Source organism: Chroicocephalus ridibundus, chromosome Z (assembly GCF_963924245.1).
Source record: "Chroicocephalus ridibundus chromosome Z, bChrRid1.1, whole genome shotgun sequence".
Taxonomy (NCBI): domain Eukaryota; kingdom Metazoa; phylum Chordata; class Aves; order Charadriiformes; family Laridae; genus Chroicocephalus; species Chroicocephalus ridibundus.
Genome location: NC_086316.1, coordinates 55,631,636 through 55,659,250, shown reverse-complemented (window position 1 = coordinate 55,659,250; position 27,615 = coordinate 55,631,636). Strand labels below are relative to the sequence as shown.

General features: G+C 40.3%; 1 protein-coding gene across 1 annotated transcript in view; it reads left to right on the top strand.

The window, feature by feature from the left end:
• LOC134509061 (uncharacterized) overlaps positions 1-6,575 on the top strand; it is a 41,522-nt gene extending 34,947 nt beyond the window's left edge. Inside the window, exon 9 of the mRNA XM_063321531.1 lies at positions 4,116-6,575. Coding sequence (XP_063177601.1) covers positions 4,116-4,304 — 189 coding nt within the window. The 3' untranslated portion in view covers positions 4,305-6,575. The remainder of the gene's footprint in view (positions 1-4,115) is intronic.
• The last annotated feature ends 21,040 nt before the right edge of the window (positions 6,576-27,615 follow it).

Sequence of the window (27,615 nt, the reverse complement as noted above, 5' to 3'; positions counted from 1 at the left end):
AGTTGTTGTCCCTTGGTGGAAAATGCAGTGTTATTAGGTAATTATAACTCAACAGCATTTTCCCAAAACTTTGACTGAAATTCCCCTGCCTGGATGGACTGAGATCTGAGGGGCTGCAGCTCTCCAAGATCCATTAAGAGATGTAACAGTTTTTATTCTATGCTTCCTCTCTACTTTCCTGAGTAGTTAGATGAAGCCAAGCAAGACAGAGACAGTTTAAGCCAGAGCTTAGCTACGCAGTCATGACAGATCTTACTGAGGGACTTACTCTTTTCTTCAGTTAAATAGGCCAAAATAAAGAAAACAAAACTCCAAACAGGAAAAATCTGGCAAGTGAGGCGCACAGAATTACCTTAGTTCAGAACTTTTGACCTTGTCAGTTATGACAATGCCATATTTATTGTGCTTGGCTGCTGGCTGGAGTCAACCTACTGCAGTCCTTCTTGGCACCCGGCATGCAGCTTGAAGGTTTCTTTTGGCTCCATAAATTGATTAACCTATTGGAGATCCAAGGAGTGATCAGCAAGGCTCACTCCCCCTTCAGTATTCCCATACGGCCAGTGGGAAAGTCTGAGGGTGGAAGCCAACAGTGGACTATTCTGGCCTAAACAAAGCAATGCCACATTGAGTGCTGCCGTATCAGACATTCTAGAGCTCCAATAAGAACAGGAGTTGAATGTGTCAGAGTATATGCTACAGCTGATATTGCCAAAGCATTTTTCTTGACCCCTTTGGCAGCAGGGTACAGGCCACGGTTTGCTTCCACGTGGAGGGCTGTACAATACAGCTGGAACCGACTGCCCCAGGTCTGGAAGCGCTGCCCTACTGTTTGTCAGGACAGGGCCAGCTGTGAGAAAAAAAGCACTGAGGCGTGTTGGCCCTAGACAGCAGCCAAGCCCTGACACAGCCACTTGCTCAGTCCCGCTCCCCACCAGTGGGACAGGGGAGAGAACCGCAAGAGCAAAAGTGAGAAAACTTGTGAGTCGAGATAAACCCCCGTGATGCAAAAGTGCTTACTCACCTCCTCCCATAAGCACATCGGGGCCCAGCCAGTCTCTGAGCAACAGCCACCTTGGAAGCAAAAAATTCCCACTCTCTTCTTTCAGTCCCCAGTCTTTATGGCCGACCGTGACATTACACGGCATGGAGTATCCCTTTGGCCAGCCCAGGACAGCTGTCCCAGCTGCGTCCCCTCCCAGCCTCTTGCCCACCCCTAGCCTACTCGCTGGGGCAGAGTGAGAAAAAGAGAAGGTCTTGGTGCTGTGCATGCTCAGCAACAGCCAAAACAAATCCAAAGTCCGCATAACTCATTTGTAATACTTCCTAAGGTCTAGAGCTTCTTTGATGCAAGCAAGGCAATAGCTCAGTTTTACTAGTTTGCTTATCGTCATCGTATGACTCATGCAGTTTTTGATCATGTGCTCATTTCCTTGTTTCATCTGAGGCAAAATGCAGATTGTAGTGTGCCCTGTACTCCTTTGTGTAACATGCCGTGGCAATGTAAGATGATTTGTTCTCTTTCAGCTAGCCTCCATATCCATTCCTCCTTATCTTTTAGCTGTTTCCTGGTTTAGAGTGCAGCAGTTGAACTTAGCCTGGGGCTCATCGTGCTTTATTCAAACTGACTTTAGGTCATTTTGAGTCTATTTATTTTAAAAGTTGGATAACATCTTTCTCTGTAGCTTCCATCGCTGAGATATTATTACATATGACAATGTTTTTTTCTTTAGCCTGTGGAGACAACATTTGTAGCATTTTCCTAACATGAGCATATATACGCTATTGCAAGTGCATTGTGAATCACCTATGGGACATGAGCAAAGGTGTATTTTTTTGTCACTAAATGTGGAAACTAACCTGCAGATTGGTTCTTCATTTAATGCAACGGCAAAGAAACAGTTAAGATCTATAACTGAAAACCAGTTGTTTTTTTCTTGGAACTTGCAAATGCTCTCTGAGGCATGACTACTGTCATTGTCGCTGTCCTCAAGATCAACTTCATCTGTCAGTAGTCCGAACCATATTCTCCAGGTTTGCTCATTAACCTTCCTAACCACGCCTTAGGCCACAATGTGGAATTATCTGTATCATGATTTCTTGCAAAACACCTTGTTCTAAGAGCTCTTTCAATGACCCGCTGCAACTCCCAGCCCTAGCAGTGTTTGGATATGCTTCTCCTCCCGGCATCTCTTTCTTCTCTTAGTCACACAATATCATTCCCCAAATCATCTTCCTGTGATGGATCTCCATCTGATTTTCCACCATTTCATACAGATACAGCAGGTATTTTTAATTTTTGCATCTCAATCTGCTTTTGCAAGCACCTAATTTTGGCTTCACATTTACCAGATCCCATTGGAGTCTCCCTTGCTTTAGGGTGAATTTCTGCATTATACACATCAATCCTTCTTCTTGCTTCTGCAGGTTTTCTGTCTTCTTTTTTTTTTTTTCATGAAGTCACCAGAGTCTCTTATTCTATTTGTATTTCCATATTACACTTTTGAGTCCCTAGAAGGTGGTTCTTTCCTAAAGACAAATTGTCTTCAACCTTCTTAATAGCATTTCTTAAAAGAGAATTTTTTGATCGAAGCTGTAGATATTCTGCTGTTACACTGGCTTGATCCGGACCGGAAGTTTTAGCGCTTCCTGTTATAGCTTTGCTAATACAGGAGGTGTATCCTCAAGTTTCTTCCGTGAACTCTGCAATAACTGCAGGACATTTTCTTTCCATCCCCTGTCGGCATATGGGCTAAAAGGATACATTCCTCCTTCCATGAAAAGGTGGTTGTTGCCATTGCTGTAATCTCCAGCATAGCGAGTACCCTTTAATATCCTCCTGCTTTTCCCCAAGCATTCCATTTTGTTTTAGAGATCCCCTTAAGCATTGCACACAATCAGAATACACCAGGCTGGTCAGATTTATAGAACTGTCTTGTGGGTAGGATGACAGTGTTCGAAAAGATCCCTCCAAAGGGAAGAGGAAATAATTTGGTTATGATGCATTCATTTACCACCTCAGTCTTCCCCGAAAGGTACCACAAATTCCCTGCTCCCTGACAAGAGGGTGAGTTGGAGGAAACACAAACCTCAGCCTTTTACTAGTGAAGCTGTTACTATCAGCAGCAGATAACTGTTCACACAGTCTGCTCAGTTGCTCCCTCAGTTGGTGCACACACGCAGGAGCAGGGCCTCGTACCCACACTCCAGGGGTTTCCAGGCAGCTGTGCACAGTCACACAGGAGGTCCCTCATTTCCGCAGATGTGCTTACACATGCTGCCCTGTAATCTTTGTCCACCTACAGCCGCCGCTGCCTTCTTGGGTGTGGTGTGGGTTACATGCGCCATCATGGGTGCCAGTGCCTGCTGGAGGCCTTGGGCAGGTTCAGCACCTCCTTGGTACCCTGAGCTTACCAATTTTTGCTCATTTTACAGGGCTACCAGTCTCCAGGGCTTGTGGTTTCAGAGGCTACTGTGCAGCACATACTCTTCCTCTCTCTGGCGTGGTGTTTTCTGGTCACTATTTCTCCATCCTCACCCTGAGGTGCCTGGAGAGCCCAAACACATCCACACACACACAGAGGGGCTGTTTTGCTCCATTCCTCCAAAGATGGATCTAAAAAAAGGCATATTGGAAACTGGAGAGGTATAGAAAAACCATAGGTAATAGAACAGTGGTGGTACTGTATGATTCTGATTTTACTCCAGAAGAGGCAAGAAAAGCTGTGGATCGAATTTTGTTGTTATTGGCAGTTGACAGGGTAGGTCTGTGGTAAGAAAATAACCAGATAAAAATCCTAAATTATCCCAATAACAGGTGTACTGCAGAGGAAAACTCTGCTGGTCTTTTAGTGAAGCAAAGGAATGCAACTATGGGTCTGGAAATACTCAGTCCTTTGAGGGAGACGGGTATTGTTTTATTCATAGCTATCACAGAATCTGTCCCACAATTATTAGGTATTGCCAGAGATTTATCATAAAAATTGGTGAATATGTGTTACTGGAGAAAAGCATTCAAAATATAACAAGCCAGCAACATACATGAATTTTTGTCACATGAAACGCCGTAGAAAGGCTTTAAAAATATAACATGTTCTTTACTTTGTGTGTTTTCATAGCTGAGTGAAGATAATCACTTCTTCATCATGCATTACCAAGGAGACTCAGTACAGTTCCAGTGCTATGAAGACAGAAGTTACTACTTGTATGTGAATGACGACTCACTCGATATTCGCAAGCCGGAAAATAAAGAACCCAACGAGGACAAAAATTTTTACTTTAGGGTGTCATATTTACAGGAAAAGTAACTTGTCTACCTTTCAGTGGCCTAAGTGTCCATACAGCTAATGGAAGAGAAGGAACATTGAGATCAACTTATTTCCATTTTGGTTTTTTTTGTTGTTTTTTTTTTTAATTTCTTAAGTCACCATTTTGCATGAGTAACATCCTTTCTTTCTGTACTTTCAACAGGACAAGAGAAAGGCTAAGTTTGAAAAGCATACTAACTGATCAGTCTTTTTATGTCTTACCCGCACAAGTATGGTTTTAAGGACCTGAATTCTTCTGGAAGGGGAAAAATACACAGGGGATATTTGAATATAGGGGATAAAGAAGGAAGAATACGTGGATGTGAAATACAAAGCACAGTTAGTTTTTCGTGTGGTAAACTTTTTAAAAAATGTCTCTTACGAGAAGAAAACATGTAGAAGTTATTAAATGCATATGTGCATGTCCTGACTGACTGACTGACTTTGGGAAAGCAGCGGAAAGGGTGTCTCAGGTCTAACCGAGAATGAAAGAAGCGGCTGAAGATTAGTCAGACGATCTCTCTGCCCCTGCAGCTCCCAGTCAGACTATATACTCCATTATGCAATTTCAGCATCCACCCATCACGGCAGCTCTCTAAGAAAATGTACTCGGAGCGTGAGAGTCACAAATGCCGGCAGAGGAAGGGCGACACACTGAACTGACGGGGCGTTAACAGATGCCAGCGAACACCGGCAGAAAATTACCCTGACATATCGGCTTCCACCTCTGAATCACAGAAGGAAATGCAATCATGTGTTCAGCTGCAAAGCAGAGTGCAGAACAACATCTGAAAAATAATTAAATGTTCAAAATGACTGAATGAAATAAACACTAGGTGCTTACGTCAAGCAAGATGGAGGGGCAGTGAGAGTACCCACCTTTTAGCAACAGGGTCTGTCAGTGGGAAATGAAATATGCTCACACTTAAAAGTCCACAGACCGTACTCTGCAAGGCACAAAACACTTGAAATACAAGGGGAGACAAACCAAAATTGTACACAGGACCACTAGGTGTTAAAGATCTGTTTCTCTACTGCTGCGCATGGAGTCCCACTGTGATTTAGTGGCAATTTTCACTGATGCAAGTCATTTGGGCACGTATGCGTATAAATGATACCTATGCCAAGAGATTATCACTTAGTTGCAGTGGAACAACCTACAAGCTACATAGCACCTGTAGGAATTGTTCTGTGCAAGTATAATAAACAATGCATACCTGAAATAAGAATCCTAACGTCAGTCAATCACGCCAATGCACACTAGAGTAAGGCAATTATCTATAGTAGACCAAACTCCAAAGGTCTGAGAGACCTTAGAAGATTCTTTTTCCCCCTACTGTCAGTGTGGAGTTTCACTGCTGGGCTTGGTGTATTATTCAAGTAGTGAAAATCATTCTGTTGCTTCCAATGCTGACTGAACAGAAGAGAGCTTTTGAGTATTCCCTAAATAATATTTACAACTTCTGGATCTGTTAAGAGTTCAGTGAAGTCAGTAGGAGGAAAAATGTCCCAAACTCTAGATATTGACTTCAGCATATATTACACTAGAATTAAAGTATTTTAGCACTATCTATTATGTTGCACAAGAAATAAATGCAATTATTTATCAACTACAATAATTTCACTAACTGATACACTAACACTTCATAACCATACATTATTATTGGCAATGTGATCACCTTACTAAATTACTGAACATCCTCTCTAGATGGTATGTTGATGAAACAACAACAACAACAACTCATCATAAATCTCATACAAAGCACACTAATGAAATCAGCATTGCTGTGTCAGCAAAAAAGTAATTTTGAATTTTGAATCTATTTTATCATTAAAACTTAAATTACAGTTATATGCAGAATTTTGTACTTTTACCATCTACCTTAAAAATCAGATTTTTTTTTAAATTTTAAGGACAAAAGCTCTTATGGAAAGCAGCAGTGGTATCTTTGTAAAGTTTTAGATTTGAGATATAAGATAAAAATGTTATTTGACAATATTTCTCAGAAAACACAATAAATTCAGCCAGCTTTGTAACTATAAATGTTCATAGAAAAACAAGTTTACAATTTCTGGATCCTAATCTTTCCTGGATTTCTATTTTGCTCATACAAACTCTTCAAACTGACACTTTCAAATTCCCACTAATCTGAGTGTCTCATAAGTGGCAGATAAGGTTTTATTTTGTGAGGTGGAAAGCATGTAGAAATTTTATTGAAAAATAGGAAATTAAAGTCAGTGAGTCTTTTAGAAAAATATAGCCTCTAACACTTACAATATAAAAAACCATTTATCCAATGTGTCTAACAGTTGAATATGAAATATAACTACTATTTTGCAGTTCATTTTCAAAACAGTACCGCTATTCTTTAACTTTTACTTAGCAGACGTAATGATTAGTAAAATATTAATACAAATATTTTGCTCTTATTTTTCTCCTCTTCAAAAGCTGTGCCTTAAAGAAAATAGCATATTCTGTTTGCTGCGGAACAATTTAATGCAAGTATTCTTCATATATAACTTCTAGTACTTTGACCATATTTGTGACTTGTTAGAATAAAACCTGTGAGAACTTCAATAACTATAAAGAATGTGATTCTTATGTTAGTTAATCTGACAAAAGCTAACCAAAATAACGTATGTAAAAGAGGGGACTGTATCTTCTTAGGATCTATGTGTTAATTTTTCAGGAAACCAGAGTTCTTTCAATCATGGAGAAAGGAATGGTCATTTACAGTAAAAAAAAAAAACAAACCACAAACAAAAACATTTACAGTAAAAAACACTGAAGACTGGTAAAAGAATGACTGCATTAAAGTGTGAGTTTAGTAACAATTGTCATATATTAAAGCAAGTGACTGGCAGCCAGCCTTGCTAGCCCTGAAACCTGTGCCTAGTACACAGTGTGTTACATACCACCTTCATTATGGTTAGACAAAAGAAACAGAAAAAAGAATTAAAATTGTTAGTCTAATGAATGCTTTTACAGTCTAGACAAAATATAACAATCTAGCACTAGTGCAATTCCGACAGTACTAAAACTCATAAGTAATCCAAATCACACAGTTTCTGTGAAGGATCTTTAGTAACACAACACATCAATAGACGAAGACTCACTTATGCCTCTTCCCTGGTGTGAGGTTCTCACTCTTCCATTCACTCGCAGTCTGAGGTCAAGGCCCTTTTTTCTTAGATAGGATGATGTGATGATGTTGCCATTACAACAGATATAATAATACACATATATCTCATAATTCCCCACTGATTTAGCCAGACGAGTATTCTATCTTAAGTGTTGCTGCTTTTAGATACATATGGCATGAATTTTGAAGTAAAAGATATGTATAAACAGAGAATCTTTTAATGTTGTCTTGTTTTTGTTTCAATTGGCCCATGATTTGCCTAACCAAAGAAATCATAAGCACACTGAATTCCTCCGACGTTTAAGTGTTTAAAACGCGACTCCGCATATTCCATGCATATATGAATAGCTGCAGAGAAGCAGTCCTCATATTCCTTAGAGCAGATTCTCTACCAGCTCCTCTCCTCATTAATCCTGACAAATTACATGGGTGAACTACTACGAAGAACGAAAAGACAGCGGCTACTAAAGCACAACTCCTGTGTTAACATACAGTTCATTGAAGCTGTCCTTCTCTAGCACCATCTCGTGGACTTCCTCGTGAATGGTAGGAAACCTGTTATTCAACTTTTATTACATCAGCAAGCTACAAAAAAGTCCTCAGCGGCTGAAAACAAAAAATTTCTTTCTTTTTCCAAACCCTGATACTTATTTCCGACTGATATAGGGCCTAGATCTCCTGCATCTGGGATGACTGAAGTGGGCAGCCAAGCAGGTGCACAGCAGAAGGACAATAGGCAGCAGTCACAAGTTGTAGCAAGGGTAATTTTGCCTGCCTCTAAAGAAAAACAAAGATTTATAAGGATATGTAGGCATTGGGACAGGTTTTGTGATTATAAAGTGTCTGTCTTTGTAGTTTTTCAAAATTCAACTGGACAAGGCACTGTGCAACCTCATCTAACACTGAAGGTAAGCCTGCTTTGAGCAGGTGGCTTGAAAAAATGACCTCCAGAGGATCTTCCCAACGTAAATTATGTTGTGATACTATGATTCAAAGGCAGCTTCACTGTTTTAGAAATTACAGAATATTTAATCTAATAATTTAATAATTAAGCAAAGGTATTCAATACAACCTACACGAGCATAGAGAAGAACCACATAAAAGCAATCAAAAGAAATCCTATTGATTTCATCCCAAAGCACAATGCTTTCATGACTGCATGCAGGCTTAAGCCCAAAGGAAAATACATTCACTGTCAGAAAAAACGTCATAACAAGGGAAAGATTCCCTCTTGATCTCCAGAAAACTCAAATCAAAACACATGGGCTATTTCAAAGCAGAAAACTGCATAAGGAAAACAAGGGTTCATTTGGAAAATAAAAAGTAATCGCAATATGATTATCAGGTGAATTTAAAAGCTTCTGTCATTTTACCTGATTGTTTTTGGTGTACTGTTTCTTGCAATAATAGTCTTTTCAATATTTGTATGATCTCAGGAAATACAGTAGGCACATCTCATTGTACTGAAGTGTGGTCAGTTCTGTGAGGATCCCCTCCACCCCCCGCTGCAGCTATTAAAAGTAATGAGTAAACTACAGTTTTATTAAAGAAATCAGAAAGTACATTATTAGGTATTCTAATAATGTTAAAAACAAAAAGATCTAATACATCTAGCTAAAAGAGTTACCTAAATTCCACAAGTTATGCAAATTACTACCAGAATAATTCATTCCTGTGTTAAGTAGATTTTTCTCTCATGGACATCGAAGTTGTGGCTGACAGGCATGACATTTTCTGTAACATTACGACTGTCCTGTTAGGCAGTACACCAGACATTTGCATTGCTTTATCATAAAAATATTTACAGAGAGAAAGCAATTAGATTTCCAGTATTCTAGTCAAGTTGTTGGTGCGGTGGGGTTCAAGCATAACTGTTGTCAAGGCAAGTAACTGAAGCAATTAGCAGACACTGATAAGAAAAAGTAAAATGTTGATTAATACATCTTTGCTGCCAGTTTATTTGTAAAGGGATTCTAAGGTGGTTTACAGAGACTAAGAAGTACCTAAAAAGAAGGGGGTGAGAAAGTCTAGAAAAGGGATTGAAATTGGAGAGAAAAATACAGTGAAAGAGAAGAGATGAGAACAGAAAGACACAGTATGGAGACATACAGAAGAAAAAAAAAATATCTAAAAGGTATAAAATGAAGACATGAAGAAAAAGTTTGAAAACGAAGCACAAAAAATAGTGTGATTCTGTGTGCATTTCTTCCTCCTTCTAGAAAACTAACAAATAGAAGAGTTAGGTATAACAAATACCTACACTAACCCCAGGTAAAAATCTGTAGTTCCCACATAGCTGAGCAGAGGACATGTCTTGAAATCTCTGTAGTGGTCCCAAAGCCCTTTCATCATAGTGCCAGTAATTTCCCAAGAGAGTGCAAACCACAGTTCAAAGAAGTCCCAAAGTTATGTTTAAACAAATTCTTTTACCCCTGTGATCACCTCTGGCCCCAAGTTATTCCACAGTTGTACAGGGAGCTGCAAATCAGAGTAACTGAAACGGTGCCCTGGGGTGTATTTGTAAGAGAACAGGTATGTGCTCTTATACAACTGAAATGAAATCTATTGCCTGTTGTTTGAAGATTTAGCTCCTCAGGAGACATTATGTTAACTAAGTGGCATATCGAATGACTTTTTTATGCTGCATGAGAAGAAATGCAGGGAAAAAAAAAAAAAAGTAGTAAATACAGCTATCCACGCATGTGGGGTACTTCCATTTTGGCTATTTAGAAAGTCATATACTCTTCATTATTCGCTGCAGCTTTACTACAGAATTTGCAGGATCTCTCAATCTGGTTTCAATTTCATTGTTTTTTATCACTTAGAAAGACAGAAAGTAGTTAATTAGTAATTATGAGTTTGCTTTGTTTTCAGTATGAGCTTCTATATAGGAAGCTGGTATTTAGAAATAGGGGATATATAATTCAAAGTACAGTTTTAGAAGACCCATAAGTTTTGACCTTTGCTGCTTCCTTTACTGGTAGCTCCACATTTTCCCTCTGAAATTAATTTAATATTTTCTTCGTAATTATGTACTTCTCTTGAATAAGGTCATACTAAACACTAGACTATTAGTCATACCAATACATTAGTATTAGGACTAATATTAACCAATACCATATGTTGACTGCTAACATTATAAACAAATATGTTCTGTATTCGCAACGTCAAGCAAACTTTGCTCACAATTAAGCTTCACTCTTAAAATAAGCCTTAAAAGTATTTTACGGGTTTAACTCGAGAGTAAAAAAATTAATATTTCACCACGTCACACTGAGGTGCTTTTGCTGTACTTTTTTTTTCCAAAACCATGTTCTTCAGGTGGTAACAACTAGCTATGCCTTCAAAGACCATCTGACAAAGTATCTTAGAGGCATTTCAGTCTCTGGACAGTACTCGTTCTTCTCAACTTTCTATCATTTAATTGACTCTAATAATTAACAGGGATAATTGCTCCATGTTTTTGTAAACTGGAGTTTACACAGCATAATCTGGATGAAGCACAAAACCCACTTCTTGCAGCAGATGAAAACAAGAACTTTAAGATTTGTTCCTCAAGATCAGATGGATCTCAAGATCAGCCACAAATTAGACAAAAAGTGATGATGCGCATCACAAATGATGAGTAACACGTTCGAGTTCACGCTGCTTTGAGCAGCAGAGCTGACTACGTGATTTCTAGAGGTCACTTCCAACCTAAATTACTCCATGATAACTCCTGGTGATTCTATTCTGGAAGAGGGCTGGAAAAATTGCTTCTGGGAGGAACATTGGGAATGTGGAAATGAGATAAAAACACTTTGGGTGAGAATAAAACGTTTGTATGAAATTTTCTGTGCGGCAGGACATTGAGCTAAATCCTCAAATATGAACCCTAAGTAATCTCTTTGTTGGTAGAGTATATTAGTGTAAGTACAATGTCTTTGTAATTCTGTGCCCGGTGTTTTCAGTATTGCATTATCTACTCTTTTTAGAGGTAACTGAAAAATTCATTCTGACAACAGTAGCTGTACCATCTGTACTCAAACGATAAAGTTAATCCCTAACTCCTCCTAAGTTATTATTGGATGTGTATCATGGTCCAAATGTACCGATTGGGTGGAAACCCACTGCACTTTTTCCACTGATTTCCACATCTTAGAACTGTAAATAAGCAAAATGGTTGAAGTTGTGGTATTGTAAACAGTCACACAGCCTGAAATAACATTTCACAATCCCATAGTACTTTATGAGTCAAAATTCTGTAAAATGTTGCCATACAAAAAAGGTGAATACAAGTTTTATTGTGTGCATTTTAAATTGAGGAAACTAGGAACGGAAAAATTACTTAGCCAAGGCCAGGCAATAGCAAATGGCAAAATTCTAACTAACTCATGATTCCCGGTCCTGCAGACATTCCTCCGGTATTGTTCCAGTGCAGAATTGCAGCTTTGCTGGATGTCTGACATTCGCACACATTCTCACAGCTAAATAGTGAGATTCTAACACATTTTCCATAATTATCAGAATATGAACACTTTAGAGTATGAACTTCAAAGCAAAGCAAAGTGTCTTGCAAAGGCATCAATCAGGATTGACTTTGACCTCTAAGTATTGAATTGCTTTTTTCAAAACTAAAATGAAAGTAATTTCATACATTTTTTTTATTACTCCTAATGAAACATAACAAGTTACTGACAGTAAGCTAGAAAGGACTTCAACCTGAACTCAGTTTTAACAGATGAGGTGATCTACAGTGTTTAGGTATATGTGTACTATATAAACCTCAATAAACTTAACAATTTTTAACTGCAGGCACAGTCTTGCCACTATTGTTTTACAAGGTTTCATGTATAAGTCTAATTGTCAGAAACTGGTTAAAAATAGAAAAATTTTACACTGCCTTTAGTGTAATGCAGAAATTAATGTATAGAGAAATTCAGACACCAGAGAATTAGCAAATTTAACAGAAGGTTCACAAATGCTTTTTAGAAGGCAACCAAAATTTGCTGTCATCTTAGTTGTTGTCAGTGTTCTAATTATAATCTATTTTGGCAAACCTCATTGAAGTAAACCTGATCTCTCCTTCCAAACACAGCTTTTCTTTTTTTTTTTCTTTTTTTCTTTTGTTTTTTTTTTTCTTTTCTTTTTTTTTCTTTCCAGAGAGACAGAGAATTATTTACTGCAAATATTTATCATGGGTCTTTGTTAAGCTCTTACTCTCAAAAAGATTTTGGTCAATTTATTTAATTTAACTTGACTATGAGACCTATAAGAGAACTTCCTGGAATTTGCATTTATTTTTATTAAAAAGAGGAGATACAATTTTGGGGCACTTAATAACAGACGTTTGGAGGAAGAAGTGGCAGACAACCTGCCAGAGAGCAGCAAGGGTCAGCTTCTCTGCAAGGGAAAGTGAGCTGACCTTAAATAAAAGCAGTCAAGCACTCAGTGAGGGGAAGAGATTGCAGAGGGGAGTAACAGAGAAAGAGGGTTACAGAGCCTGCTGATGTGCTCAAGGCCCTGCCGCGATCTTCCTTACACAGACATAAAAAAAATAATTGGTTTATTATAAAACAACTAGTTGATTAAGTCAAAGCATATTTAATGTGCTCTGTCTTACTACCCCTATTTCTATTTCTTTAATCCTTTTTTGCTTTAATTTTAGTCACACAATTTAACCTACATTTGTCTTAAGTCTGTTACAGTGTACTTTTTAATAGATGACAAATATCAGCAAAAACGAACTAACTTCATGCAGCTTTCCTCTTAATTACTTAAAACAGATTTAAGCTTTGATAGCTTTGAACTGACGGTTTAGAAATACAGATACACCATATCTTCCTTATAAGTCACCTGCAAACCAAAGTGCCAGTGTATTTAGCTTCACAGTGAAGCGACTATATCTTGGCCTCAGTCCTGTAGTCTTTATGGCAGGACAGGGCCCGCCATTTTTATGGGCAAACAGATGATACGACAATGTTCTCTTTTGTCTTTTAGTCATCTCTTCAATTTCTGAAAGCACTACTTTAATTCATGATGATGAACTAATCTTTTTATTTACAACCCAAGATTAATCTCAATATATTTGTCAAAATTTTTCAGCTTCCATCTCGTAATACCTTAAGCCTAGTAATAAGACTTGAAGTTGACTTTGAAATTGAATTTCATAGGGCCAGCAATTTACCATGGACTGCTGAAAGTTATGAACTACCTGTGTAAATACAGAACAGCCATGGAAATGGAAGGGATCAGCTGAGTCAGAAAGTCTGGTTGTGAAATTAGACGCATAACAGACATTTAGCCCAGAAAGACTTTTACTCCCTATGTTTCCCCTTAAATCAGAAAATGCATTAAAATCCACAAAAAGTATAACGCTCTACAGGTCAGACACAGAAATAAACCAAAACCTTTATTCTTTCTTGTCTATAATCCAATTCTCTCTATTGGTTGTTATACTTTCTTATCGTGCCTTACTTTAAATAGAAATCTAAACAAACTGTGTTTGAATAACACTTCAATGAGGTCCAGTTCTGATTACAGACCCTTAACCGCTAAATAAATACAATGAACACATATAAATATTAACAACTCTGATAGTAACATTTTTTTAACAGTAAGGGTGAATCAGGCTGCTGACAAGCAATTCTCCCACTCTCAGCGTGGAGCTACTTTGGAGGCAGTTCTGTGGTATTACTGCTAACGAACAGAACAGCTACTCTTTCTCTAACACATTGCTGATAAGAGAATGTACAGATGTACTAGTATAATTCCATTCTTAAACTCAACTATACATACACCTTATCACAGGGGGATGTGCGTTTGGCAAACAAAGAGACTATTGGCTGTATGCTGAGATGCTAATTTATAAATGGTTAATATTAAAATAATTTCATTACACAAATCCATTCTGTGAGTTACTTAACTGTGGATGAAGACAGAAGGCATTTTGATGAAGGCATTTTTTGGGGTTAAGACAGAGAGATTGCAATGTGAGCTATGCTCTGAGATGTAACAGTGGCAATTGTGATGCTTCTTAGCCAGCCCTCACCTCCCTGGGGGCTGCAGCACCATCCGTTTCTGTGGCTATGATGCCCACCTGGTTGCTGGCATTTGGGGTGCTTCTGTTCAGCACAAAGAAAATACAGACATTACCAAGGTGATTTGTGCTAAAGATGTGGTGGTAATGAACTCCATTGTCCCTAATGGAAAATGGAAAACTAGGGACTGCCCCTGAGTCCTCTACATCCCACTACTGAACTGTAAAGTTCAGCTACTTCTAAAGAGGCAACTGTGCTGCTGAAAGCAGTGCTGCTACCACCAGTTTCCTTGCGTTTGAATGCTACGCTTCAGCTTGTGTTGGTGCACCAATGTTGTTTACGCTGCTCTTAACTGTGGCCTAAACTAGGCCAAATCACCAACCACACTTTTAAAACAGTGGTGCATACTAGTAATGCACAAGTGCCTGAGATAATTAAAACAGAAGCATTTCAGTTTCCCGGCCAGATTAACCAGGGTGGGGTGGCAGGGCTGAGGACTTGGCATTAAGAAAACAGTGGCTCTGAGGTTTTTCGTTTGGAACCTGCTACTGTTGGCAGAGACAGACTGTAGAAAGGCTTTGGGGCTACTGTGAGTTACGGTTTCTCAGCTCTCCTAGTAACGGTTCTGTTTCTTGAGCACTTCCCGGTTCAGCTGCACAATGAAGACTGTATTTCAGTCCTCTTCTGTTTGAATGGGTCTTTAACCTAGCAACAAGAGAATAACTTTCCTTAAAACATAAAAATACAGTGCTAAATCCTCGTCTTTGGCAGGAGAAAGTCAGAGGCAGATGTGAAGTCTGAAAGTAATTTCAACTCATGTTTTGAAATTGATTTACTTTGAATATAGGTCCCTAACCGTAATTTGATTTCATGGACTTAAGATTTAATGTCAGAAACAAAGTGCCCCTTTCTCAGGGTGTGCTATGGAAAAGCTTCACATTCTCCAGTAACTGTTAGGATCAGCAAACAGATGAATCAAATACAGCTTGGTGCTGCCCCATAATCAAAGTGTAGATAAAGATCAGCTATTCTGCTTCATTGTTGAAAACTGCATGGGGACATGATAAAAAACCCAAATCCCTAGATGGAAAGATACATCCCGGTTTGCTTTAGATGCTGAAAGAGATTATATGAAGGACTGTTTTACATTCTCATCTAGCAATTCAGTTTCTATAAAGAAGTTGCTCATATAGTAGCTATGAATCCTATAATATACTGACATATTTCTAACAGTAAAAAGAAGCCAATGAAATATAGTGTATAAGAGAACAGTAATTTTAGTTCGAGTATTTTATTTATCAGCTCCACCATGGAAAATGATTACATGTTCTTAAATTACCATTTTTAAAAAACCTATTATTATAGTCTAAAGTGAAACTTCTTCACCACCCCTAGACCTTTACAAACAGATGCAAGCAGGATAAGTTTCGGATTACTTCCTCTCAGTTCTGCTGGAAATCAATACAGAAGGTCTATTTGTTGATCTTTCCTCTCCCAACATACATAAAAGCCCAGTGTTGGCAAGAAACTGTATTCTTCTAGCCAATACTACAAAAAAAAAAAAAAAAAGAAAAAAGAATAGAAACAGAAAAACAAGAAGCAAGGAGGCCAAGGAATAAAATTACCATGAAAAAAGAGAAAGCACCATTTTCTATCTGGTTTGAGTTTGCAGGAAACGTGGCACGCGCTGTATACTGTATCAGGTCTGAAAGCCTTGTATCTCACAGCAGCATGAACTGCTTTGCCAGCAGTAATTATATTATCGAATTGTTCCTTTTAACTAAGTGTATGTTATTTACAATTCCTTAATGTTTGCTTTTAAAAATAGTTATTTTGCAGAAAATACATTTTAAAACAGCCGGAAATGGATTTTATTGGACTGACAGAAAGAAAGAACAAAATCAAATGTCACTGTTTTATTCAAAATACAGAACTGGACTTCCCGTGAGATAAATATGTGAAATATGATCACTTTGCACCACATTTCAAGAGGTTCTGATCTTACTGTATAGTTAGGTAACTATGGGAGGCGCTTCCTGGTGAAGGGGATCCTGATCCATGACTTTCTGCCTCACTTCATTTAAATGAGAGAATTCAGCACAGGATTGCATTGTGCCCTTTGAATCAACACATGCACAACTCTGTCCAGACACAATCCATACCTATTGCAGCAGCTTCTATGAAGGTATCGCCCTTCTTGATCAAAGGGATCAGCCTACTTACTGCGGTTTTCCTACAGAAAGGCAGTTTCCAGTTTAGACTTGTGGAATACCAGGAAACCACCTGAGCTGCACATGGAATTCATTTGGTGGTCATGTGAAGAATAGGGACAAAACTGCATTTAAGAAGAGCACCTGCTCAGTTTTCTGTTACCAGCCAACCATCCCTAAACTACACGGCAATAAAAAACTGAAAAAGGAAGAGGTTTTTTCCCTGGAATAGATGATTTTCAAGTGCTTTAGTTTCTCAAGAAAAACAAATTACTAACATCAGCATAAATATAAAAAGTATTATCCAATCCAGTCTTTCTTCCTCTCTGAAATATAAAATAACTTTATTTTGAGCACAACATCAGCAAATTCCTTTTCATAAACTAAAGGGGTGCTCCCAAAATAGTCCAAGAATCAACTGGAACAGCAGAAAAACATGACCGTAACAATCTAACGTGATTCTAAACACAGCTCTCAGTCAACACAGAAGAAGATGAATTGTAGCCAGGCTTTTATTTGTCTAACAGGGAAATTTGCACAGGCATGTATGACAAAATTCACAGGAGGAAATTGCTGACCAAACTGACATAAGTCTTTGCAACGCTGTGTCAGCCAGAGCTATAGTTCATATACTACAGCATTAAGAAATGATACCCTGCACTACTGCATATGTAGTTTTCAACCCTGTGTGTGCATTTGGTTTTGACCCATAAAAGACTTATAGCCTTCCAGATTCTGTAGTAAAATAAATAAACAAGTTTAAAAGAGTGATTAAAACATCCTTAAAGCTCTCAAATTTTCACATCAAAAAGACAGTGAAGTAACAAATAACATTGCCTACCTTTCTTATCATATTCATAATACAAGAAAATTAAATTTTGTGAACATGATCAATTATTTGATATTGTAACCTGGCTAAATTCAGAGTGTTTTTTTTACATACTTACCTAGACTACTCATGAAGATTATCTAAAATTTGCTTTGCTTACCTTTTAGTAAATAAAAAAAAAAGACAAAGTCCTTGAAGTTGCCTCAGATAAAAAAGTTAAGGACAGGCTTACTTCATAAACTACACTTACTGTTATGTCAGGTGAGCTTCACCAAAAGATTCTGGTTTATACTGTCAGTTTTTAATGGTGATCAGAAGAGAAACATGCCTCTGAGGTACATACTGTACAGGAGGGAATAAAAAATTGAAACCCATCTCCAGTATCGTGATGAATTCTTCTTATCTTTTCAAATGACAGTTGCTCTGTTGCATGTTTTGCTGACTTTGTGATTATATTTAACACGGCAACTATTTAAACCATTCTTTGCCAAGAAACAAAGTCAAGGTTTTTTTTACTGAAGATCAATCCCTGATCAAGTTTTGATCAGTAAGAATGATAGGAAAAATTCACTACATGCTAGGTTATTTGGAATAAGTGGAATAATTGGGCGGCGTCAGCATCACACGCAGCAGCTCTAAACGGGTGGTCCCGGAGCGCAGCGGCCGGCCGCTGCGCACCCAGCACGCGGGTAGCCTACGTGGGTCACCCAGGGCGGCACCGCAGTGCGAGCGAACGAACAAGGAGCAGCATTTCGTACGGTGGGTCACTGGAAGCCTTGAGTCTAAGGTAAGCAGAAGCTGGGCAACCACAAGCAGAGGAACACCGGCGTGCAAGGGCACCGGCTCAGGGCGCGAGGGAAGCGAACAGCAGAGATCCTCCATCTCCCGGCACGAGAAAAGAACATGGCTGCAAAACAGTCAAAAGCTTCTGCGAGGAAGAACGTGGGAACTCAGACTGAGCTCCTCTGCAAGCATGTGGCTGTGCAGGTCTCGGGCTGTAATGAATGCCTGAGTCTGGCGCTGCTCCCACAGGCTTCCAGAGACACTGTGTGCATACGGTGCGATCAAGTAAATGATCTGCTCAGGAAGGTGGTTGAACTGAAGGAAGAGGTAGAAAGGTTAAGAAGTATTAGGAACTGCGAAAACAAAATAGATTGGTGGAGCCATACCCTGAGGCAAAGGCAGCAGGAAGAGGCTCTATCAGAAGTGGATGACCCACTTCCCTCCTGTCACCAGGCAGAAGGAGAGGACTCAAGGGATAAGGGGGAGTGGTGTCAGATCCCTCCTCGGAGAGGTAAGCGAAACCTCTCACGGCCCCCCTCACCATCCCAACTGCCCTTACGTAATAGGTATGGGGCTCTGGAAATTGAGGAGCAGGCGATTGAGGATGGAGAAGCTGATCCATACAGTGAAATGCCCAGTGCTCGTCACTCACCCCCACGCTGCAGGACGTCCTCAACAAAGAAAGAAAGAAGGGTTATTGTAGTAGGTGACTCCCTTCTGAGAGGAACAGAGGGTCCTATCTGTAGACCGGACCCATCCCACAGGGAAGTCAGCTGCCTCCCTGGGGCCAGAATTAAGGACATATGGAGGAAACTCCCTTCCCTGGTCCAGTCATCAGATTACTATCCGCTACTGATATTTCAGGTAGGCAGTGACGAGGTAGGTACCAGAAGTCTGAGGGCAATGAAGAATGACTTTAGGGCCCTGGGACGGCTGGTTAAGGGATCGGGAGCACAAATAGTGTTCTCCTCTATCCCACCATTTGCAGGGGTAGACGAGGGGATAAATAGGAGGAGCCAGCAAATTAACTCCTGGCTCCATGACTGGTGCGTCCGGCAGGACTTTGGCTTTTTTGAACATGGGCTGATCTACAGGAAACCAGGCATGCTGGCATCAGGCGGGGGAAGCCTAACCCAAAGGGGAAGAAAGAGACTGGGACAAGAATTAGCAGGGCTTATCCATAAGGCTTTAAACTAGGTTTGATGGGGGATGGGGACGAAACCAGGATCACAAAAGTGGTGCCTGGGAGCAACATAGCAGTGCTCATGGGTAAAAGTGATAGCAAGGTCTTGCAGCCTGTCTCAGCAATGGTGGGGGATAGTGAATTGTGTGGCAGCATAGACACAAGGAGTAGTGATAATTTGGTAACTACAGTAGTGTCCGAGAATGATCAGGTGCAAATCAGGGCCTGTACCCCAAGAAAGTGGCAGGACAATTAACCCAACTGAAGTGCATCTACACTAATGCACACAGCATGGGGAATAAGCAGGACGAGCTGGATGCCATCGTGCAGCAGGGAAACTATGATGTGGTTGCCATCACGGAAACGTGGTGGGAAGACACACACAAGTGGAGTGCTGTAATTGATGGCTACCAGCTTTTCAGAAGAGATAGGCAAGGGAAGAGAGGTGGTGGGGTGGCCCTCTATGTTAGGGGCGGTTTTGAATGTCTAGAACTCAACAGTGTGAATGACAGTGTTGAGTGTGTATGGATAAAAATCAAGGGGAAGGCCAACAAGGCAGATATCATGATGGGAGTTTGTTATAGACCCCCTAATCAGGATGTAGAAACCGATGAAGTATTCTATAAGCGTCTGGCAGAGGTCTCACGATCATCTGCCCTTGTTCTTGTGGGGGATTTCAACTTCCCGGATGTCCGCTGGGAATACTACACAACAGAGAGGGAACAGTCCCGGAGGTTCCTGGAGTGTGTGGAAGACAACTTCCTAACACAGCTGGTGAAGGAACCTACTAGGGGAAGTGCCCTACTGGACCTACTGTTTGTTAACAGAGAAGGTCTTGTGGGGGATGTAAAGGTTGGAGGTCGTCTTGGGCAGAGTGACCATGAAATGATAGAGTTTTCAATTCTTGGTGAAGGGAGGTGGGGAGCCAGCAAAACTGCCACCTTGGATTTCCGAAGGGCAGACTTTAGCCTGTTTAGGAGCATGGTTGAGAGTGTCCCTTGGGAGGCAGTTTTGAAAAGCAAAGGTGCCCAGGAAAGCTGGTCATACTTCAAGCAGGTGCTCTTAGAAGCACAGGAGAAGGCCATCCCCATGTCCCGAAAGACGAGCCAACGGGGAAGAAGGCCAGCCTGGCTAAATAGAGAGATTTGGCTGGACCTCAGGAAAAAAAGGAAGGCTTACATTCTCTGGAAAAGGGGCTTAGCAACTTATGAGGATTATCAAGATATAACAAAGCTATGCAGGGGGAAGATCAGAAGGGCCAAAGCTCAATCAGAACTCAGCTTGACCACTGCAGTTAAAGACAACAAGAAGAGATTTTTCCAGTATATCAACAGAAAAAGGAAAACTAGGGAAAATATAGGTCCACTGATGAATGAGACGGGTGCCCTAGTGGTGGAAGACACAGAGAAGGCAGAGTTACTGAATGCCTTCTTTTCTTCGGTCTTTACTGATAAAGCCGTCCCTCACGCATCCCATACCCTGGAGGCAAGGGGGAAGGTCTGGAGAGAGGAAGATTTTCCCTTAGTTGAGGAGGACCGGGTCAGAGACCACTTGGCCAAGCTGGACATTCATAAATCCATGGGCCCTGACGGGATGCACCCGCGAGTGCTGAGAGAGCTGGCAGATGTTATCGCTAGACCACTCTCCATTGTCTTTGCAAGGTCATGGGGAACAGGAGAGGTGCCTGAGGACTGGAGGAAGGCTGACATCACTCCAATCTTCAAAAAAGGCAAGAAGGAGGACCTAGGGAACTACAGGCCGGTTAGTCTCACCTCAGTCCCTGGGAAGGTAATGGAGCGACTCATTCTGGATGTCGTCTCCAAACACATAGAGGAACAGGAAGTTATTGGAAGTGGTCAGCATGGATTTACCAAGGGCAAATCATGCCTGACCAATCTGATAGCTTTCTATGATGTTATAACGGGTTGGCTGGATGAGGGGAGAGCCGTAGATGTCATCTACCTTGACCTTAGCAAGGCTTTTGACACTGTCTCCCATAACATCCTCATTAGGAAGCTGAGGAAGTATGGGCTAGACGAGGTGACAGTGAGGTGGATCGAGAGCTGGCTGAGTGACAGAACTCAGAGGGTTGTGATCAGCGGCACAGAGTCCAGTTGGAGGCCTGTAACGAGTGGTGTCCCTCAGGGGTCAATACTTGGACCAATTTTGTTCAATATATTCATTAATGACCTAGATGAGGGGACAGAGTGTATCCTCAGCAAGTTTGCTGATGATACCAAGCTGGGAGGGGTGGCCGACACTCCAGAGGGCCGTGCTGCCATCCAGCGTGACCTGGACAGGCTGGAGAGCTGGGCAGAGAAGAACCCAGTGAGGTTCAACAAAAACAAGTGTAGGGTCCTGCACCTGGGAAGGAAGAATGCCAAACACCAGTATATGTTAGGGGCGGACATGCTGGGAAGCAGCTCTGAGGAGAAGGACCTGGGGGTCCTGGTAGACAGCAAATTATCCATGAGCCAGCAGTGTGCCCTTGTCGCCAAGAAGGCCAATGGCATCCTGGGCTGCATAGGGAAGACTGTGGCCAGTAGGTCGAGGGAGGTCATTCTCCCCCTCTACTCTGCACTGGTGAGGCCACAACTGGAGTACTGTGTCCAGTTTTGGGCTCCCCAGTTTAAGAGGGACAGGGAACTACTGGAGCGAGCCCAGCGAAGGGCAACCAAGATGATTATGTGACTGGAGCACCTCCCTTATGAGGAAAGGCTGAAAGAGCTGGGACTCTAGCCTGGAGAAGAGAAGGTTGAGGGGGGACCTGATTAATGTTTACAAGTATCTAAAGGGTGGGTTTAAGGAGGATGGAGCCAGGCTCTTTTCAATGGTTCCCAGCGACAGGACAAGGGGCAATGGGCACAAGCTAGAACATAGGAAGTTCCATTCAAATACACGGAAAAACTTCTTTATGGTGAGGGTGACAGAGCACTGGAACAGGCTGCCCAGGGAGGTTGTGGAGTCCCCTTCTCTGGAGATTTTCAAGACTCGGCTGGATGCAGCCCTGAGGGATGTGCTTTAGGCAATCCTGCTCTAGCAGGGGAGTTGGACTAGATGATCTCTAGAGGTCCCTTCCAACTCTGAAGATTCCGTGATTCCGTGAATAAAGATAAATCTTAATTTTATTTCCAATTAACGTGTTCTCCAAGCTTAGGAAAGACTGGCAATTTCTCCTTACTCCTTGAGCTATAATCTAAAATTTTTTGGATTGCAGGTCTTGTGTTGCTTAATGCTAATGCTGAGCATTAAAAGTCATATTTTCCATTGCTTTTCAGTTTACTCTGGTAAGTGAACAAATCATACATAAATCATCCATAAATCATCGTTAAGAATTTGAAAAAATCTAAATACATCTCTAATGAGAATTTGGAAAGCCTTTAAAGCCAGTTAAAATATCACACACTTAAAACTAAAAATTTAGGATTAAACTGTATTTCAGAATAGAAATCAAAGTGATGAATTAATATCGTCCAACCTCATTCATTTTTATATGGTACATTTCTCTTTCCGTTACATAAACTGAAAAAAAAAGGAGCTTGGTGTTCATAGTTTAATTGAATGAGTATTCTAGAAAACAGAGCTCCACATCCTGGTCTTCAAAAACTTTCACGTTTTGGGGAAAAATAGTCATTTACAATGAACACAAACAGTGAAGGAACTTGGCATTTAACAGTACAAACAGGTTTTGCACAAAATGACAACTCCCAACATCTTGCAACCAAAAAGGCAGAAAAAACTCTGAGGTTATTTGTTTCGTCTTTGCTGCGCGTTTCACAACAGTCCACTGGATGGCTCCCTTACCGCTCTCTGGTTTTGCATTTCCTTGAGCACGGAATTACCGTGTTGTAACTGCCCGAGACGAGTTCCTCTGCCTCAGGAAACCTTGCTCAGGACAAATGGAAAAACGTCTCCGTTTGTGGCCTGCAGGTTTGCAAGTTCGACGTGTCCTCCCAAACCAGTGTACTTCAATTTCCTGTACAAAAGCGTGGCTGATAATCTGCGAGTGCAGGAGGCGGTGGAGCAGCTACATACAGCAACGACAGCAACAAAAAATCCCAAACCCCCCAGAGTATATTGACGAAAAATTAAAATTAATTGGGTTGGATTCTGGCACTCCTATCCTCTTATAATGCGCTACACCAAGTGACTGACACAGTCATCCTAATGCCACGTAATCCATCCTTCTTACAAAACTTGTAAAGGCAACACCACAAAGAAAATTCAGGAACAGAGGCATACTGAAAATGCTCGGCTTGTGGGAGCCAAGAATGATAAAACCAAGAGGTGTCGGTCAGTGTGTGCTTTGGTCCTTGCAGCAGTTTGAGTTTGCAGTTGTGGATTCACATTACTTTTAACAGCAAGTTGACCCTAAAGCAGGCAGCCCTGCTCACTCCTTTCTTAAATTAGATCTAGCAATAGGGTTACTACAGGATATGTCAGATCAAAGAGCTGATTACAGAGAATTTTTCTGATGTATTACTTTTTGATCAGATGGTAAAATCTGTGATTGTATGATCTCCGCAATTTAATACAAGGCAGGGTCTTCAGTTATCATGGGTAAAGTGTAACACAAATCCACATCCTGTGTTGAAAAGCTAGAGCCTTTTTTATTTCTCTTTTTTTCCCCATTTGGTTGCAATCTTAGCAGTATTCCTAAACAGATTTTATTGCAGAGTCTACTACCTGATAAAATCACCTACATGAGTTATAAAATTCCTGAATGTCTCAGAAAAATTCCTAAAATGTCTTAGATTTGTAGTCTATGTCCCATACAGCAGTATGAAATGACTTAATTCTTCCTTTTTGTCTCAGCTAATTCCCTTAAATACAAGACAACTACACAAAATTTTAAAATAAAAGCTTCATAAAAATAATGGAGATAATGGCTGATTCTGTCACCAGTCACAGATTAATTCTCTCGGGAAACCATCTTACATCCCTTACTCCTATAAAACTCCACTGATGTCCAAGAACTATTTTATTGAATATTGTAATGTCACTATAGCATTCAACATTCACACTTTTTTTTTTTCAGTCTTAATTGTTTTAGTACGTTATAGTTACTATCTGATATGTCGACTGTGTCGGTCTGTGTGTGTTGAATGTAATGCACATGTAAGTGCGTGTACCGTGCGGATTTAAAAAATGTACTTTTTTTTCAGAAATGAAGGATGGCAGGCATGGTGTACAGAAGGCTGATAGTTCTATACCACACTGGACATATAAATGCTCAGAATGACATCACTGCACACCAAAATCACAATCACTTATAGCAGGTCAATTAAGCAGCTGGAAGAAGTGTCTTATGTTGCCTTCAGGAAGTGATACTTTATTGTACTTAGATAGGGATTTTAGTTAAAGACAACTTCAACGTATTTATTGCAAACTGCCAGATTCAACAACAAATGAGAAGAGCCAGTTCAGCTACAGAGTTAGGCTGAGCCTAGTTTATAACTCCTTCTTTATCAGAGCAGATTACTTACAGAATGAAGTAAAATAAATGAACATGGAAACTGAGAATCAATGTTATTATAACATAAACGGAGGGAAAACATTGTCTACTTGCCTACAGTTGTGTCAATGCATATTGAATACAAATTCAGGCAGTGTCTTTAAATACACATGTACAGAACAACCAGAGCGACAGTGGTGAGACTTGATTCTTACATGAAATAAAACCCATTACTTTCCAATACGGAATAGGCAGTCTTTAGAATAAATCAGGAGTAAGTTCCAGAGGCCTATAGAGGAGGTCCAAAAATGGGATGCAAGATATGGGACCAAGAATGCAGGTATATATTGTGCCCTCTTTCTGGAATAATGTGCTTGTTCTGCTGAAAGGTTTTAATACCTATCTTACTGCAAGAGGCTGATACAATACTTGTACTCGTAGCCAAGACTTTTTTAAGTAGTGTAAGGTCAATTGAACTATACTACACCTATTCTTCTATGATTTTGTTGTGCTGGGTCTGTTGTGGCTCTAGCTACAAATACCAGTGTTGTGGTTTGCGCTGGGCTGGCCACTAAAATGAATGACAGACACTCCCTTTTATTTCTCTCCCCTTCAGAGTAGGGAGAGCATCTCCTTTCAGCAAGAGAAGGATGAGAAAGAAAAGAGACTTATGAGTTTAAAAAAAGAAATTTAACTACTTTAATGAAAATATTAATAAAATAATAAAAAGAAAATAATGAAATATATACCGTATATACAAAACCCTACCGAGCTCCCAGGATGACAGTCACGTCACTGGCAAGCACTGGGGAAGTCCCAGACTGGACTCATCAGTGGATGGGGACTAGATTCCAGATCTGGATTCAGGAACCCACGGATCGGGATCAAAGACAGATGAACAGACACCTGTCCTGTCCACTCATCCCTGCAGGTGGGACCCCTCTAAGGTCTTCCACTTCCGACCCTCCAAGAGGGCAAATAACAAAGTTAACTGACTTTAGTTGTTATAGCAATAAGTGTAAGTATAACAAAGAGCCTCTCTGCATACCATTCCTTGGTATAATGATAAACAATCATGTCTTATCACTCTGGAAGTGGACAGTGTCTGAAAAACATGCTGTTAATTTCAGAGAGTTCAGTTAGTTAGAAGAGGCTTAGCTGAAAATCAAAATTACTTAAAAGAAAATGGGTTCTGTTTTACCTCAAACCAGGACATACCTGTTATGTAAATAACATTACATACAGCTATGAAAGTTTCATATATTTAAGCTTATAATCAGATACTGAAACAAAGCACAGAAACCTTGTGTGCAAGCAGTCATCAGAATAGCCATTAGTTAACAAAACAGAGTGCTTAATTGTCTCTCACAAATTGTTTTTAAAGTGGTCTGTCATGGTGGGCATAGTAATATGCTGTAAATAGAATGAATTGGCATGGCATGGCATGGCATGGAATGGAATGTTGGAAGGGACCTGTAACAATCATCTAGTACCACTGTCTGACTGCTTCTGAGCTGACCAAAAGTTAAAGCATGTTGTTAAGGGCATTTTCCAAATGCCTCTTAAACACTGACAGGCTTGGGGCATCAACCACCCATCTAAGAAGCCTGTTCCAATGTTCTGCCACCCTTTTGGTAAAGAATTGTTCCCTAGTATCTACTCTGAACCTCCACTGATGCGGCTTTGAGCTATTCCCACACGTCCTGTCACTGGAAGTACTGAGGCCATTACAATCATATTTCTATTTCAGACAAAGGCAATCCCCAATTTAATTTGCACAGCCACTGGAGTGTTAATATACCATGGCCCTGACAGAGGAACCTCCCTCCTCCTGACCATCAGCTAAAAACATGTATCCTGCAAACATGAGGTCTGCAAGCTCAGCTAATGCTGATGATAATTCAAGCAACTGCAAACTTTACTCTAATTCATGCGCAGTGCTTCCTGGGCTTTTCTTAGCTTTTAGTTCTGTTCAAGTTGTAGCCTTATAGCCCAGTAAATGTGGCATGCAATTGCTTCTAATAGGACACAGACTTTGTGTTAAGCAAACAACACGAGCCTTAGGGCTTGCCTGGATTTATTTTGGCCTGTCAGAAGTTCTGCTTTTGTTTGTTTTGTTCTATGACCAATTATCTAACTCTTTTGGTAATTAACTAGTATTAAGGAGTAGGTGACTATTACTTATTATTGTATTATATTTTTTCTAGGTGCCTGTTACCTATTATTGTATTATACTTTATCTTTTGCTTAGCACTGCACCGCTGTGTTGCAGTGCCTACTGTTACACTCAAGTTGCAGCCTACTGTAACAAACCCTATAACAGAACACAGCATTGAAGGCTAGAGAACTCGGATGACAGACGAGGCCTCGGCACAGAATGACAGTGGCGTCCTTATCTATTACTGGTCATTAAAGGAGTGCAGTCTCGGGAGCTGGGTAAAAGCAGCCTTAGTGGTAACAGAACAAAGAACACGTACCCAACATATGTAAAACATGTCTTACAGTAAATTTTTATCTACTCTGGACTTGCAGTCTGATGAAGAAGGAGCAATGTGTAAAATACGTTAACAAGCATATAAAAGTGATACCAAACAGATCCTAGAGTGAGGAGAAAGAAATCAGCAGCGCTATTTCACTCCTGATAGCAAGGAGGAGGAAGAAACCCCACCATCAATATCATGCTCCTCTC